The 12880-nt window shown below is 41.2% G+C and overlaps 1 protein-coding gene across 6 annotated transcripts in view; it reads left to right on the forward strand.

Moving 5' to 3' along the window:
- Nucleotides 1-12880, forward strand: part of trip12 (thyroid hormone receptor interactor 12) — a 28715-nt gene that overhangs the window by 12650 nt on the left and 3185 nt on the right. For all 6 annotated transcript variants that reach the window (XM_086261027.1, XM_086261026.1, XM_086261025.1 and 3 more), the window contains 30 exons: nt 731-814; nt 898-993; nt 1085-1236; nt 1450-1485; nt 1592-1687; nt 1782-1874; nt 1971-2132; nt 2274-2342; nt 2467-2632; nt 3167-3284; nt 3574-3730; nt 3974-4127; nt 4850-5078; nt 5241-5359; nt 5802-6009; nt 6360-6460; nt 8147-8321; nt 8443-8584; nt 8783-8974; nt 9160-9311; nt 9438-9595; nt 9753-9826; nt 9935-10134; nt 10766-10893; nt 11156-11307; nt 11500-11642; nt 11753-11909; nt 12029-12127; nt 12214-12328; nt 12629-12783. In XM_086261027.1, coding sequence (XP_086117153.1) covers nt 731-814; nt 898-993; nt 1085-1236; nt 1450-1485; nt 1592-1687; nt 1782-1874; nt 1971-2132; nt 2274-2342; nt 2467-2632; nt 3167-3284; nt 3574-3730; nt 3974-4127; nt 4850-5078; nt 5241-5359; nt 5802-6009; nt 6360-6460; nt 8147-8321; nt 8443-8584; nt 8783-8974; nt 9160-9311; nt 9438-9595; nt 9753-9826; nt 9935-10134; nt 10766-10893; nt 11156-11307; nt 11500-11642; nt 11753-11909; nt 12029-12127; nt 12214-12328; nt 12629-12783 — 4082 coding nt within the window. The remainder of the gene's footprint in view (nt 1-730; nt 815-897; nt 994-1084; nt 1237-1449; nt 1486-1591; nt 1688-1781; nt 1875-1970; nt 2133-2273; nt 2343-2466; nt 2633-3166; nt 3285-3573; nt 3731-3973; nt 4128-4849; nt 5079-5240; nt 5360-5801; nt 6010-6359; nt 6461-8146; nt 8322-8442; nt 8585-8782; nt 8975-9159; nt 9312-9437; nt 9596-9752; nt 9827-9934; nt 10135-10765; nt 10894-11155; nt 11308-11499; nt 11643-11752; nt 11910-12028; nt 12128-12213; nt 12329-12628; nt 12784-12880) is intronic.

Below are 12880 nucleotides of genomic sequence, written 5' to 3' on the forward strand. Positions count from 1 at the left end.
AAGATTACTTATTGCAACCAGAAATAACTCAAATGTTGGAATGATGTGTGATTGGGGTGTAGCTGAACATGTACTAAGAGGTTTTTCTAAAGTAAAAGGTGAACTACTAAGATTTCTGCTCCGATCTTTCTCATAATTATAGACTAGAAAAGTCGGACTAACTAACACCATGTTTTTATAATAACTCACATTGCAGTTTGAAAATGTCAGTTAATTATTCACTTCATTATTCAATTAAGCTTAAGACTTAAAAACTCCTTTGTCCCACACGCCATCAAACTGTTTAACTCCTCTCTGGAGGGGAGAGGGAGGAGAAACAGGAGGACAAAGGAGGGGGGAACGACTAAGCTGTAGTGCCTCTTCACCTCACTGTACAATACCTTGTGCAATACTTTTTGTAAATAGTCAATGGTGCAATAGACCTAAATACTTGAAATGTGCAATTCACTTGTATTTTTATTCCTATTTATTCTATTTATCCCCTTCGTATATTTTATTTATATTTGTCTCTGTATTCTGTAACTTCTGTCGGTGCTGTGCTTTTTGGAAATCGAATTTCCCAGAGGAACCCACCCGAGGGATTAATAAAGTTCTATCTTATCTTAAGATGATTCAGATTTCCATTCATTTATGTGAAGATGAAAACTTAACACAATTATGGCCATTTAATACATTGTTTTCACTTCAATAAAAAAAAATTAAAATATGAATTTTTACGGTTTATTTCCAGCGTCAAGCTCGGTTGCTGGAGCAGTGGGCATGACCACCTCTGGTGAGAGTGAGTCTGATGATTCTGAAATGGGAAGGCTTCAAGGTATGTTAAAACCACCTTAGAGATTTCTCATATTACAAAAAATATTTGACCTTTTAATACATAAAGCTTTGTATGTCCTTTAGCTCTACTAGAGGCCAGAGGTCTCCCTCCACATCTTTTTGGGCCCCTGGGACCCCGCATGTCTCAACTCTTTCACAGGACCATAGGCAGTGGAGCCAGTGAGTAATGTCTTCTAACATTGACATCAGCGTTCTTGTTGCACTCAAAATATTTTAATAAAAAAAAAAACAATCGCTCCCTTGTTTTCAGGTTCCAAGGCTCAACAGCTTCTGCAAGGCCTCCAGGCCACAGGTGACGAGTCTCAGCAACTCCAAGCCGCAATAGAAATGTGCCAGTTGCTTGTGATGGGCAATGAGGAAACACTTGGTGGATTTCCTGTGAAAAGTGTCGTTCCTGCCTTGGTAAGTCCTATTTTCTTTGGCTGTTTAGCTTCCTGTACTCCACAGCCCTGTTTCCTGGTTTTGAAGCAGTGTCTCACCTATTCATTGTTTTACAGGGAAAAATTCCTCCCACAGTTATGTGTAATGTAAATATTGGTTGACAGAAAATCAGTTACTTTTTATTTTTTCACATGTATGCTATTTAATTCCATGTAACTGCTTGCTCTTTCGCAGATTACACTGTTACAAATGGAGCATAACTTTGATATTGTGAGTATGACTGGCTTCTGTTATTGTAAATGTCGTTGGTTTATTTACTTTTTGTTTGGGGGGGGTCATGCAACTGATTATCTTCACATCATTGCTCTGCATTCAGATGAACCATGCCTCGCGTGCACTCACTTACATGATGGAGGCCCTCCCTCGATCTTCTGCTGTGGTGGTCGATGCCATTCCTGTCTTCCTGGAGAAGGTAAAGCATGGCACTTTCTGTCAGTAATCACTTGTTAATTCATAACAGTGACCTTCTCATATGCTAATGGATTGTTCGACTTTCTTGTCTGCAGCTTCAGGTGATTCAGTTCATTGACGTAGCAGAGCAGGCCCTGACTGCCTTGGAGATGTTGTCAAGGCGACACAGCAAAGCCATTTTGCAGGCCGTAAGTGTTACGCTGTCTTTTTGTTGTGCCATTAATTTGTCTTTTCTCTGCTAGCCGCATTTAGTCGTAATGATCCTCACCTGTCATCCCTTATAGGGTGGGCTTGCTGACTGCCTCCTGTACCTGGAGTTCTTTAGCATTAATGCTCAGAGGAATGCCTTGGCTATTGCAGCCAACTGCTGCCAGAGCATTACTCCAGATGAGTTCCACTTTGTTGCTGACTCTCTGCCACTGTTGACTCAGAGACTTACTCATCAGGTACAGTTTTCATATAAAGGATACTGATCTGACATTAGCAACAACGGTACATTACGTCTGATTTGGGTCAAGCAGTGAGGTCATTTATTTAATGTGGTAAATCTTTTACTTATCCACCATTTATTCTCTTGCCTTTTTTAGGATAAGAAGTCAGTTGAAAGTACTTGTCTCTGTTTCGCCAGACTGGTGGACAACTTTCAGCATGAAGAGGTCTGTACCTCAGTTTGTTTTTGGTAGACCATGTTTGCTGTTTCAGTTGTTTCTTGCCATTTAGAGATTTGTAGTCCACATGCCCTCTTAATGTACATTTATGCATCTCCGTTCAAATCAACAGAACCTGTTGCAGGAGGTGGCATCAAGGGACCTGTTGACAAACATCCAGCAGCTGTTGGTAGTGACTCCTCCTGTGCTCAGCTCGGGGATGTTCATCATGGTTGTGCGCATGTTTTCACTTATGTGCTCCAACTGTCCATGCCTGGCAGTCCAGCTTATGAAACAGAGTGAGTAACATTTGCACATAGGCCACACATTAGTAGGCCCCCTGACAGTATTGGCTTTTTCCTTTTTGGTTTTACAGTGTATTTACTTTACGGGATAGGATATTTTTAATAGATTTAAGACGTGCTAGTTACTAGATACAGTTTGGTAACTTGTTTCCCCCCACAAAATTACTGAAATCCAAATTATGACTGCCTGTCAATAGTGGTCCTGCTAACAGCTACATCAACCTACATGATAAAGCTTTTCATTTTCTGTTTCTCATCTTGTGAACTTGCAGTCTTTATTTGCCAGCAAACCAAACAGATGTGACACTAAACATGTACTTAATGCTATTTTTGTGAACGTTTGCAGTCCTATGGCTCTTTGTAAATGATTTAAAAAGAATTGCCATGTCTTGAAATTAATTTATTTTATTCATTGCGCAACCCATTGATTTATTTTTATCAGTAGTGTTATTATGGTGTGTATGAACTTGAAACATAACACTTAACAGAGAAAATGTTTGTTTTTATCTTTTTTTCTCTTCTAATTAGACATAGCAGAAACTCTGCGTTTCCTTTTGTGTGGAGCGTCAAATGGCAGCTGCCAGGAACAGATTGAACTGGTACCCCGGAGCCCCCAGGAGCTCTACGAGCTGACCTCACTCATATGGTATTGTTAAGGTCACACTGGGCAGTGTGGCAAAAATTAAAGACTAGCAGACATACAGACACCTGAGCAATGTTTTTATTTTGTTTGCTGCACATAGTTTATCAAAACTATGGGCGTCAGTGTGTGTGTGTGTGTGTGTGTGTGTGTGTGTGTGTGTGTGTGTGTAAACGTGCATATCTTTCTCATGTAATTTAAGGAATCTTCCTTAAAACAACAGCTTATTACTTTGTGGCATTTTTGTTTATAACATTTTTGTTGCATTGGGCAACCTCTGTATTTTCCCTTTCAGTGAGCTGATGCCCTGCTTGCCCAGAGAAGGCATCTTTGCAGTTGATGTAATGCTTAAGAAGGGCAGTGTCCAGACAACAGAGGGAGCAATCTGGCAGTGGAGGGATGACCGGGGACTGTGGCATCCTTACAACCGCATTGACAGCCGCATTATTGAGGTACACATTACTGTGTTGTTATTATTATGTTATGTCATATCAGTTTAGTCATTGTTGAAATTTTATTTATTTTGTAATATATTATAATGATTTAGTAGGATGCTACAATAAAGGATAACTAAAGAATGAATAATGGGTCGACTTTTAAACCTTGTGTCAGAATATTTAATGTGTTAGGATCATGTGTGGGTATAGATCTGTATATCTCTCACTGATATTGGGTGTGGTTGTCTTGCTCTGCAGACAGCCCACCAGAACGGGGAAGATGAGATCAGCTTGTCAACCCTCGGCCGCGTATACACAATTGACTTCAACTCTATGCAGCAGATCAATGAAGACACAGGAACAGCACGTGGTATCCAGAGGAAACCTAACCCTCTTGCTAACCCCAACACAGGTATTTTACTAATGATATGTGACGAAGATATGTGTGAAGACGAGTGTATTTTAGCAGAGAATAGAATGGGAACAAACTCCTTGGGTTGACTTATTTTAGGCTCGTAAAAGGAAAAGTCCTTTGAAAATCTAAATAAGCTCTCAGTGCCTAATGAATGAAGATTTATTTATTTTTTGTCTTGTGAGGGTGGTAGCTATAATCAGCTTGGAGTCGCACAGCTATATTTCTAACAGTGACAGGTTAACGGCCCAAAAAATAAAAGCAAAAAAAATTCCCTGAAACAATTCCTTCGTTGTTAAATGCAATGTTTTAGTGGTGCAGCAGCATGAGCATTTGCCCCAGATTGTTTGGTATGCTTCATTGAAATTGAATTTGTTTGCTTCAGTACACACTGTAAGCTTAACAGTTACTCAGAAAAATGGCAATAACAATAGTTCAGCTAGTGCTAGTATGGTCGGACACATTAGCTAAACTTAAATTTTGTAGCTACTGCTGTTATTATAGCTTAAGGATAGTGTGTGTGTGTGTGTGGGGGGGCTTTACAGCTTCCTAATTGGCCACAGCAAAAAGAGAACTAAACTATGACCCAAACAGTGAGGTATATACTAAACAACTACTATACTCTACTACAGACCCCTGAAATATTTCATTTTATCATTATGCAGTTATTGAGTGCATATGGTTAATGGCATTAATCTGACCCGTTCCATGTCTATCATTAGGCAGCCACCAAGAGGTCCGTCGTGAAGATGCACGAGCCCAGTTGATGAAGGAGGACCCTGAGCTGGCAAAGTGCTTTATCAAAACTCTGTTCGGGGTCTTGTATGAGGTGTACAGCTCATCAGCTGGCCCAGCTGTCAGACACAAGTGCCTTAGAGCCATCCTCAGGATCATCTACTTTGCTGATGCAGAGCTGCTGAAGGATGTGCTGAGGAACCATGCTGTGTCCAGGTAAGAGTCTAGGCTACTGGCTCCTGTTAGCACTGATATTAAATCTGGTTGTGGTCTTACAGTAGGCTAAAGATGTTGGAAAGGAAGAATTTTAAAGAAACAACAGGGCCAGTGTTGGGATTTTAAATTAAATTGACCTTTGTCTTGTGTTTATTTCTACAGTCACATTGCCTCCATGCTATCTAGTCAGGACTTGAAGATTGTAGTGGGTTCACTGCAGATGGCTGAGATCCTCATGCAGAAGCTCCCAGATGTTTTCAGTGTTTATTTCAGAAGAGAAGGTAGTGTATGATCCCATGGAGAACTGTGGTTTCTTATCTGTTCATCACACCAATAAGACAGTATAAGCGTTTTGTAAAAGAAGTATGCTCTGAAGCTGTCACTTTGTGTTAGTTTTTTGTATGATGTCATAGCTAAATTAATGTTTGTGGATGCAAATTGTTAAAGCTTTAAATGCAAAGATTTTTTTTAAATAAGATAGTAAAATGTGACAGTTAAGGCTGACTTTACCTAAAACCTTACTATATTGCAAGTGTGGCAATGCATTGATGCTAATGGTTTCCTTTGCATTTTTTCCCCTGATGCATTATTCCCTGAATTACCTGAAATGTGAATTGAGTCCCAGTCCTCAGCCAGAGCTCTATGCTGGCGTGGAGCTCTGTATTGTGCTTCTTTTAAGGCTTTTTTTTTTTTTTTTTGCAATACTTTCTTTTTGTCTTCAAGGTGTCATGCACCAAGTGAAGAATTTGGCAGAGTCTGAGAGCTTTTTGGTCACTAGTCCTCCAAAGGCTTGCCCTAGTGGCACCGCCAGTCTCTGCACTACCACCATCAGCACTGCATCCACCACATCTGCTAATAATACAACTCCTGACCTGGGCTCACCCAGCTTCCAGCACAGCATGGACGACTCGCTGGACCTCAGCCCTCAAGGGTGAGTTTGAGGCCATATGTGGCTTTGGTTTGGCTATCTAAGGAAACGATATACATTTTTTTTTTTTTTTTTTTTTTTAGCAAAGCCAAACATCCAGTGTGTATTTGGAAGAAAAGCTCATAAACACAAAGTAATTAAGTCATTAAGAGCAAATATTGTTGTCAAATAGTTGCTCAACTACTTAAAAATGTAAACAGAGCACAGATAATGTATATTGTCTGCAATTAATACATGTTACTATTTATCAAAGCATTATAGGGTATGTATGTATGTCTGTAGTTAATGGAAGAGCAAATATCTTTATAAATAACCACAAGAGCATGAAATAAATAACTTTCTCTTGCACATAGGCGGTTAAGTGATGTCTTAAAAAGGAAACGACTACCTAAAAGAGGACCTAGAAGGCCCAAGTACTCGCCACCAAGAGATGATGATAAAGTAGACAATCAGGGTGAGTGTCCCAGACACACTTTGAGACACAAATATGTTACAATAATTTTGTTGAAAAAGTTCTGAACCATACTCTTGAACTCAGATCAGTATGAGACTAATTATATTATACAGATTGACAATATTATTTGAACGTGTTTTTTGCACATTTGTTACTGTTTTGATGCATATGTTAAAGCAGGGGTGTCAAACATTTGCAGGCCACATGCAGCTCACTTTGATCTTAGGTGCTGTCAACACTGTACACAATGCAGAATGGTGCGTAACAAGCAAGCAAAATAGGCAGAAAAATATCATCATCTATTTTTGATGGAAAAGTGATCTGGAAGCACACTGAGAGCAAGAGAGCTGTGCAGGAAGTGTGGTGTGGATTTTTCTTTTGTTTGTTTTGGTTGGTTGTTTTTGTTTTTTCCCTGTTAATACAAGGGTAAGATAAAATTCATGACAATGTTTTTTCAAACGTCTTCTTTTGCTGCTGGTTCAGTGAATTTTTGTCAGAGGGTGCGAAACTTGCGGTTTCAGAATCTCTGAAATGTCGGTTTTCAGCTCCTGGGGGCACATCTGTGTACGCGCCGTCGGGTAAACAAGCCCACTTTGTGTTTGCATCTTTTTGCGGAATCTGTTTACCTGCTCTTTGGTCATTTGGTTTTTTTAGCGGTTTAGTGGTTTTGAATCCGTTTTGTGGGCTTTTATCTGAGATTCTGAGATCTGTATTAAATTACAGATCTGGGAGTAAAACCAGATGTTCTCCCTTTCACCTCTGGGGGCATTGGGGTTCAACAGGTTAATTGTTTATTGCTCAATTACTTTGTATAGTATGAATAGCCATGAGGGAGGTTTTTTATTAGTAGGAAAAGTTGTAAAACTTTTGAAAATACAGTCAAGTCTAGAACTTCTGCTTGTGCTTGCTTGTGGTGAGCAGCAGATCAAAGAAGTTAAGAATTATAAATGACTTCCTTAGCTGTGAGACTCATTTAAACACTGAGCCATGGCTCTGTGCCACATGCAGACATTTCTGCATCTCTTCCATTCAAAGACACTTTATATAATTTATTTTATGTAATACTTAACACTGAACTGTGAATGTAATACTTTTTGTCCTCCACAATGGAAAATGGCTGAAAATAAAAGCATGTATCACTTTATCCAGCTCCTAATGTCATGTAGCCTGTGCTCGTTTCTTCATTTCCTGACTGTCTCTCTGTGTAGCTGGTCTGCACCACTACACATGCTGTCTTGGGAACATCTACCTCCCTTCCTCCTTTTCACACAATGGGATGATCCCAGTCTGTCTTTGCATTTGATTGGTTGGATTGCCCATCAAAATAAAGTCCCACCCCCTGCCTGCATGGATTCTCAGCAGGGCTGAAGTTTCGGCTCCTATGTACAAACGTACCATTAATAACTGACACATGAAATTATCTAGCGGGTCGGATATAATTGTAGGGCTGTACATTTGACATCCCTGTGTTAAAGTAATACCTGCCGGCTAATATTTACAGTGTTGATCAGAACCTGTTGGTGTACAGTAACTTTTGGTACACTGAATTGTTTAGTCATAATCCTTTTATTTATTTTTTTGTATTATTAAAAAAAAAAACCAAAACCAACCCCAAATGAGCTAAATCTATAATAATCAAATATTTTTTATGTTATTAGTTGATAATTCTCCTGTTCTTCCTTTTAGCTAAGAGCCCTACCAGTACTCAGTCACCCAAATCATCCTTCTTGGCCAGTCTCAATCCCAAGACATGGGGCAAGCTGGGTGCTCAGACCAACAATGCCAACTCTGAGCCCTCGCGCACAGCAGGAGTGAGTGGCCTCGCAAGGGCCCCTCCCAAGGACTCAATTTCAAATAACCGGTACGGTTGTGAGTTAACGAAGACAGCTTAGCTTTGTCTTTACTCCTATATTATCCAAATCTCCCGTCGTGGGCTAAACCATCGTCCTTAACAAGTGAATTATTTATTTTGTCATTTGTAGAGACAAAATTAAGGCCTGGATCAAAGACCAAGCGACTAAGTTTGTGGAGCGCTACTTCAACTCTGAAAATGTGGATGGCAGCAACCCTGCACTGAATGTCCTCCAGAGACTTTGCACAGCCACCGAGCAACTCAACCTCCAGGTAAAACATGAGCGCTACCTCGAAAAAGAAGTTATTGAACAGCTAGCAACACCTTGTACAGGGTTGGTTTGTTTGAGGTTTTAAAGTTATAAGATGTATTCCAAGAAGAAGATGGTAGTTGTACTTGTTGAGTACAAAGTAACTATCAATAGTTAAACCCCATACCTGAAATATTTTATCATCTGATGCATTTCACAGGTGGACGGTGGTATGGAGTGCTTAGTGGAGATCTCCAGTATTGTGTCAGAATCTGATGTGTCGTCTTTTGAGATCCAGCACAGTGGGCTGGTGAAGCAGCTGTTGGTCTACCTGACCGCCAACACAGACAGAGAATTGCTGAGTCGTGATGTGCGGCTCAAAAGGTTCCTCCATGTGTTCGGTGGCTGTCCGGTGAGACTAAAACATATATTATTGTTAAATTATCTTATTCTGCTCAAGTCTGAAAGTTCTGCAGTGATCTGTTTTTAGAATCAACGGTTTCCTCTAATAAATGTGTTTTACAGGAAGATGGTGGAAGCATGTTTGCTGGGTTTGTTTCTAACTTTTTATTTTTAAATTCCCTCATTTTGTCTCAGCCTCCAGGAATGGAGCCCATAGGTCGCCTGGATCTAGCTGAGAATGCACCTTACTTGGCCATGGTGCACAAGATGAACAGCTGTCTGAGCCAAATGGAGCAATTTCCTGTCAAGGTGCACGATTTTCCCAGTGGCAACGGCAATGGCAGCAGGTCTGTGGCTTTACGTACATTTTGTTTCCAGCTGTTTGTGCACATTTTGGTGTGGTGTACTCTTTTTTTTTTTTTTTTTTTTTTTTTTTTTTTTTAATTGATATGAATCTCCCACTCTCTCCTCAGGGGGTCTCAGGCACTCAAGTTCTTCAACACACATCAGCTTAAGTGTCAGCTGCAGAGACACCCAGATTGCACTAATGTTAAACAGTGGAAAGGGGGACCTGTAAAGATCGACCCTCTGGCTCTGGTGCAAGCCATTGAGCGGTATCTTGTTGTCAGAGGTGAGAGACATTTGCAGAATGTTTATGTCAACTTGTGCTTCAACCCCACTGCAGGGCACTTTGCATTGTCCAAGAGACCAAACGTTTTTCAGCTGTTAGCCATTTTTCAGAACTCGCTGTTAGGTTGCATTGTAAATTTAAAATCTTGTCTCCACAGGATACGGCCGAATCAGGGAAGAAGACGAAGACAGTGATGATGATGGCTCAGATGATGAAATAGACGAATCACTGGTATGCGATTCCATTCATGCCAAATAATGGTTGTGCGTGTGCTTCTATATAATCCTCTGTAGATATGCATCTTTTTAATCCCTCCTATGTGATTTCTTGATTACTCAGGCGGCTCAGTTTTTGAATTCAGGCAGCGTACGTCACAGACTGCAGTTCTACATTGGTGACCACCTGCTACCGTACAACATGACGGTGTACCAGGCTGTGCGGCAGTACAGTCTGCAGGCAGAAGAAGAACGGGAGTCAACAGATGATGAGGCAAACCCACTTGGCCGAGCTGGCATCTGGACCAAAACACACACAATATGGTATAAATAACCACTTTTTATACCAACTAAATATCTCATGACAATCAAGATTCAAAGTCTCTTAAAGGGGGGGGGGTGACCGTGGCTCACGGGGTTGGGAAGTGCATCTGTAACCGGAAGGTTGCCGGTTCAATACCCGGGCTCTGTCCTGGTCGTTGTGTCCTTGGGCAAGACACTTTACCCTACCGCCTACTGGTGTTGGCCAGATGGGCCGATGGTGCGATATGGCAGCCTCGCTTCTGTCAGTCTGCCCCAGGGCAACTGTAGCTCTCCTCCACCAGTGTGTGAATGTGAGAATGAATGAATAGTGGCATTGTAAAGCGCTTTGGGTGCCTTAAAAAGCGCTATATAAATCCAATCCATTGTTTGTTGTTTAAAATATTGGAGTTTACTGCTTTAGTTGCTCTAGGTCAGAGTGACAGGGAAAAGGCACGAAACAGCCACTTAAAACCAGTGAAGATCCTTTACAGAGGCTTGCAACACACCAGGATGCCCCGCTTTTCAAAGACGTATTCTTCTCTGTGGCCTTTTAGAAGTAAAACTGGGACTGTACATGGTTTTTTTTTTTTTTGTTTGTTTTTTTTTTTTTCTTAAAGCATGGAGACCATTTTCTCTTTTATCCTGTAAACAGGTATAAGCCTGTGAGGGAGGACGAGGATGGAAGCAAAGATGCTGTGGGTGGCAAGAGAGGCCGAGCCCAGACTGCTCCCACCAAAACCTCACCCCGCAACGCCAAGAAGCAGGATGAGCTGTGGCATGGTGAGAATTTTGGATATCTCAGGAGTAAGGCTTTGTTCGTTTTACATTAAAACCTCACCTGCTGGCTATGAAATACTTGATGTCACTGACATTGAAATGTCAAGCAGGCCACACACACTTGTACATCTGACATTTGATGTCACCTTTGCAAAGTTTAACTGTGAAATCAAAAAGCAAGTGAGCGGATCTGTGGTCTTATTGTTCAGTTTCTACTGAATCTAAATGTGTATGTTTTGATTAAAACTATTCCCATTGCTCCCAGATGGTGTATGTCCCAGCGTCATCAATCCCTTAGAGACATACCTCACTTCGGAGCCACCAGAGACCATAACTTTTGATGACCCTTCTTTAGAGGTCATCCTGCTGCTGAGGGTCCTGCACTCCATCAGTAGATACTGGTTCTACCTGTATGATGTAAGTCTCCTTTGGACAGGATTCTGACAGTGAGGAACTTAGTGTGTGTTTGTTTCTGATAGAGTTTTGAACACCAAATATCGTCCTTAAGAAAATGTTTTCACAGGCCTTTACACAATTAGGATTGTTCATTGTGTTGGGACATAAAATATTCCAGTAACATTGACTTTAATATTTTATTTTGTTGTACAGAACGCTGCGTGTAAGGAAATTATCTCTACCAATGAGTTCATTAACAGTAAACTGACAGCCAAAGCCAATCGTCAGCTGCAAGACCCTCTGGTCATCATGACTGGGAACATCCCCACGTGGCTCATTGAGCTTGGGAAGTCCTGGTAAGTTTCACAAGAATAGTCTGTGATCTGTTTTGCAACGCCAAGATTACATTTGTTGGGGTTGTTGCCTGGCTGTAGTAACACACTTTTCTCTCTCTTTTCCTCTGCAGCCCCTTCTTCTTCCCCTTTGACACTCGGCAGATGTTATTCTATGTAACCGCCTTTGACCGTGACAGAGCAATGCAGCGCTTGTTGGACACAAACCCGGAGATCAACCAGTCAGATTCTCAGGACAGCAGAGTTGCACCACGTCTGGACAGGAAAAAGGTGCAGTGTGTTACTTCGAAGCATTGTGCTGTACTTTTTCTACCTTGGAATCCACATCTTGTGTCGTGTGACCTGCTAAATGTGATCACGTGATTCCCTCTGTTATGCTGTGTTTTCAGAGGACGATAAACCGCGACGAGCTCCTAAAACAGGCAGAGTCTGTGATGCAGGATCTCGGCAGCTCCAGGGCAATGCTCGAGATTCAGTATGAGAATGAGGTATTTAAGTTTCTCGTATCTGAATACTCAAACTCTGAAAGAAAATAGGAGGAAAGTTTGGACTTTGTTTTCCCTCTCCTTTTCAGGTGGGCACAGGTCTCGGTCCCACTCAGGAGTTCTACGCTCTGGTGTCTCAGGAGCTTCAGCGCGCCGATCTTGGTCTTTGGAGAGGCGAAGAGGTTACTCTGGCCAATCCAAAAGGTACCAGCTTATATCCTGCAACTGTGAACAGACGTGCGGGAAATGATGAAAAGTGTTGTTAAATGACGCGAGTCTGTTAATACAAAACTCATTATCGAGGTAGTCTTCATCTCATTAGTCAGGCGTTAATGAAAGTGCTTAAGTTTGGTTTTTGAAGGATGTCGTTATTTAGGGGCCACTGATTTTAATTGATCAGTTTTCCCAAGAAGATATGACTGGAAGCGAGAAATGCATTTTTATTCATATTTAATGTTACAGTATCTTGTATTAACTTTCAGTGACCGCCTTCTTGTTTTGCAGGAAACCAAGAGGGAACCAAGTACATGTTCAGCTCCAGAGGACTGTTTGCTGTTCCCTTCGGCAGGACGACCAAACCAGCGCACATAGCCAAAATCAAAATGAAGTTCCGTTTCTTAGGAAAGCTAATGGCTAAAGCCATAATGGACTTCAGACTGGTAACGGCCTCCATTTTCATCTCTTGCACACCGTTTAGCATGCGGAGGCTGTAAACATTTACATGTTAAAACAAACTTTCTGACCTGATCCTGTCCT

Source organism: Aulonocara sp. 'chitande type north' Nkhata Bay, linkage group LG14, assembly GCF_057382095.1.
Source record: "Aulonocara sp. 'chitande type north' Nkhata Bay isolate Kocher_YH1m ecotype deep benthic linkage group LG14, A_spYH_male_GT1.1, whole genome shotgun sequence".
Lineage (NCBI taxonomy): Eukaryota > Metazoa > Chordata > Actinopteri > Cichliformes > Cichlidae > Aulonocara > Aulonocara sp. 'chitande type north' Nkhata Bay.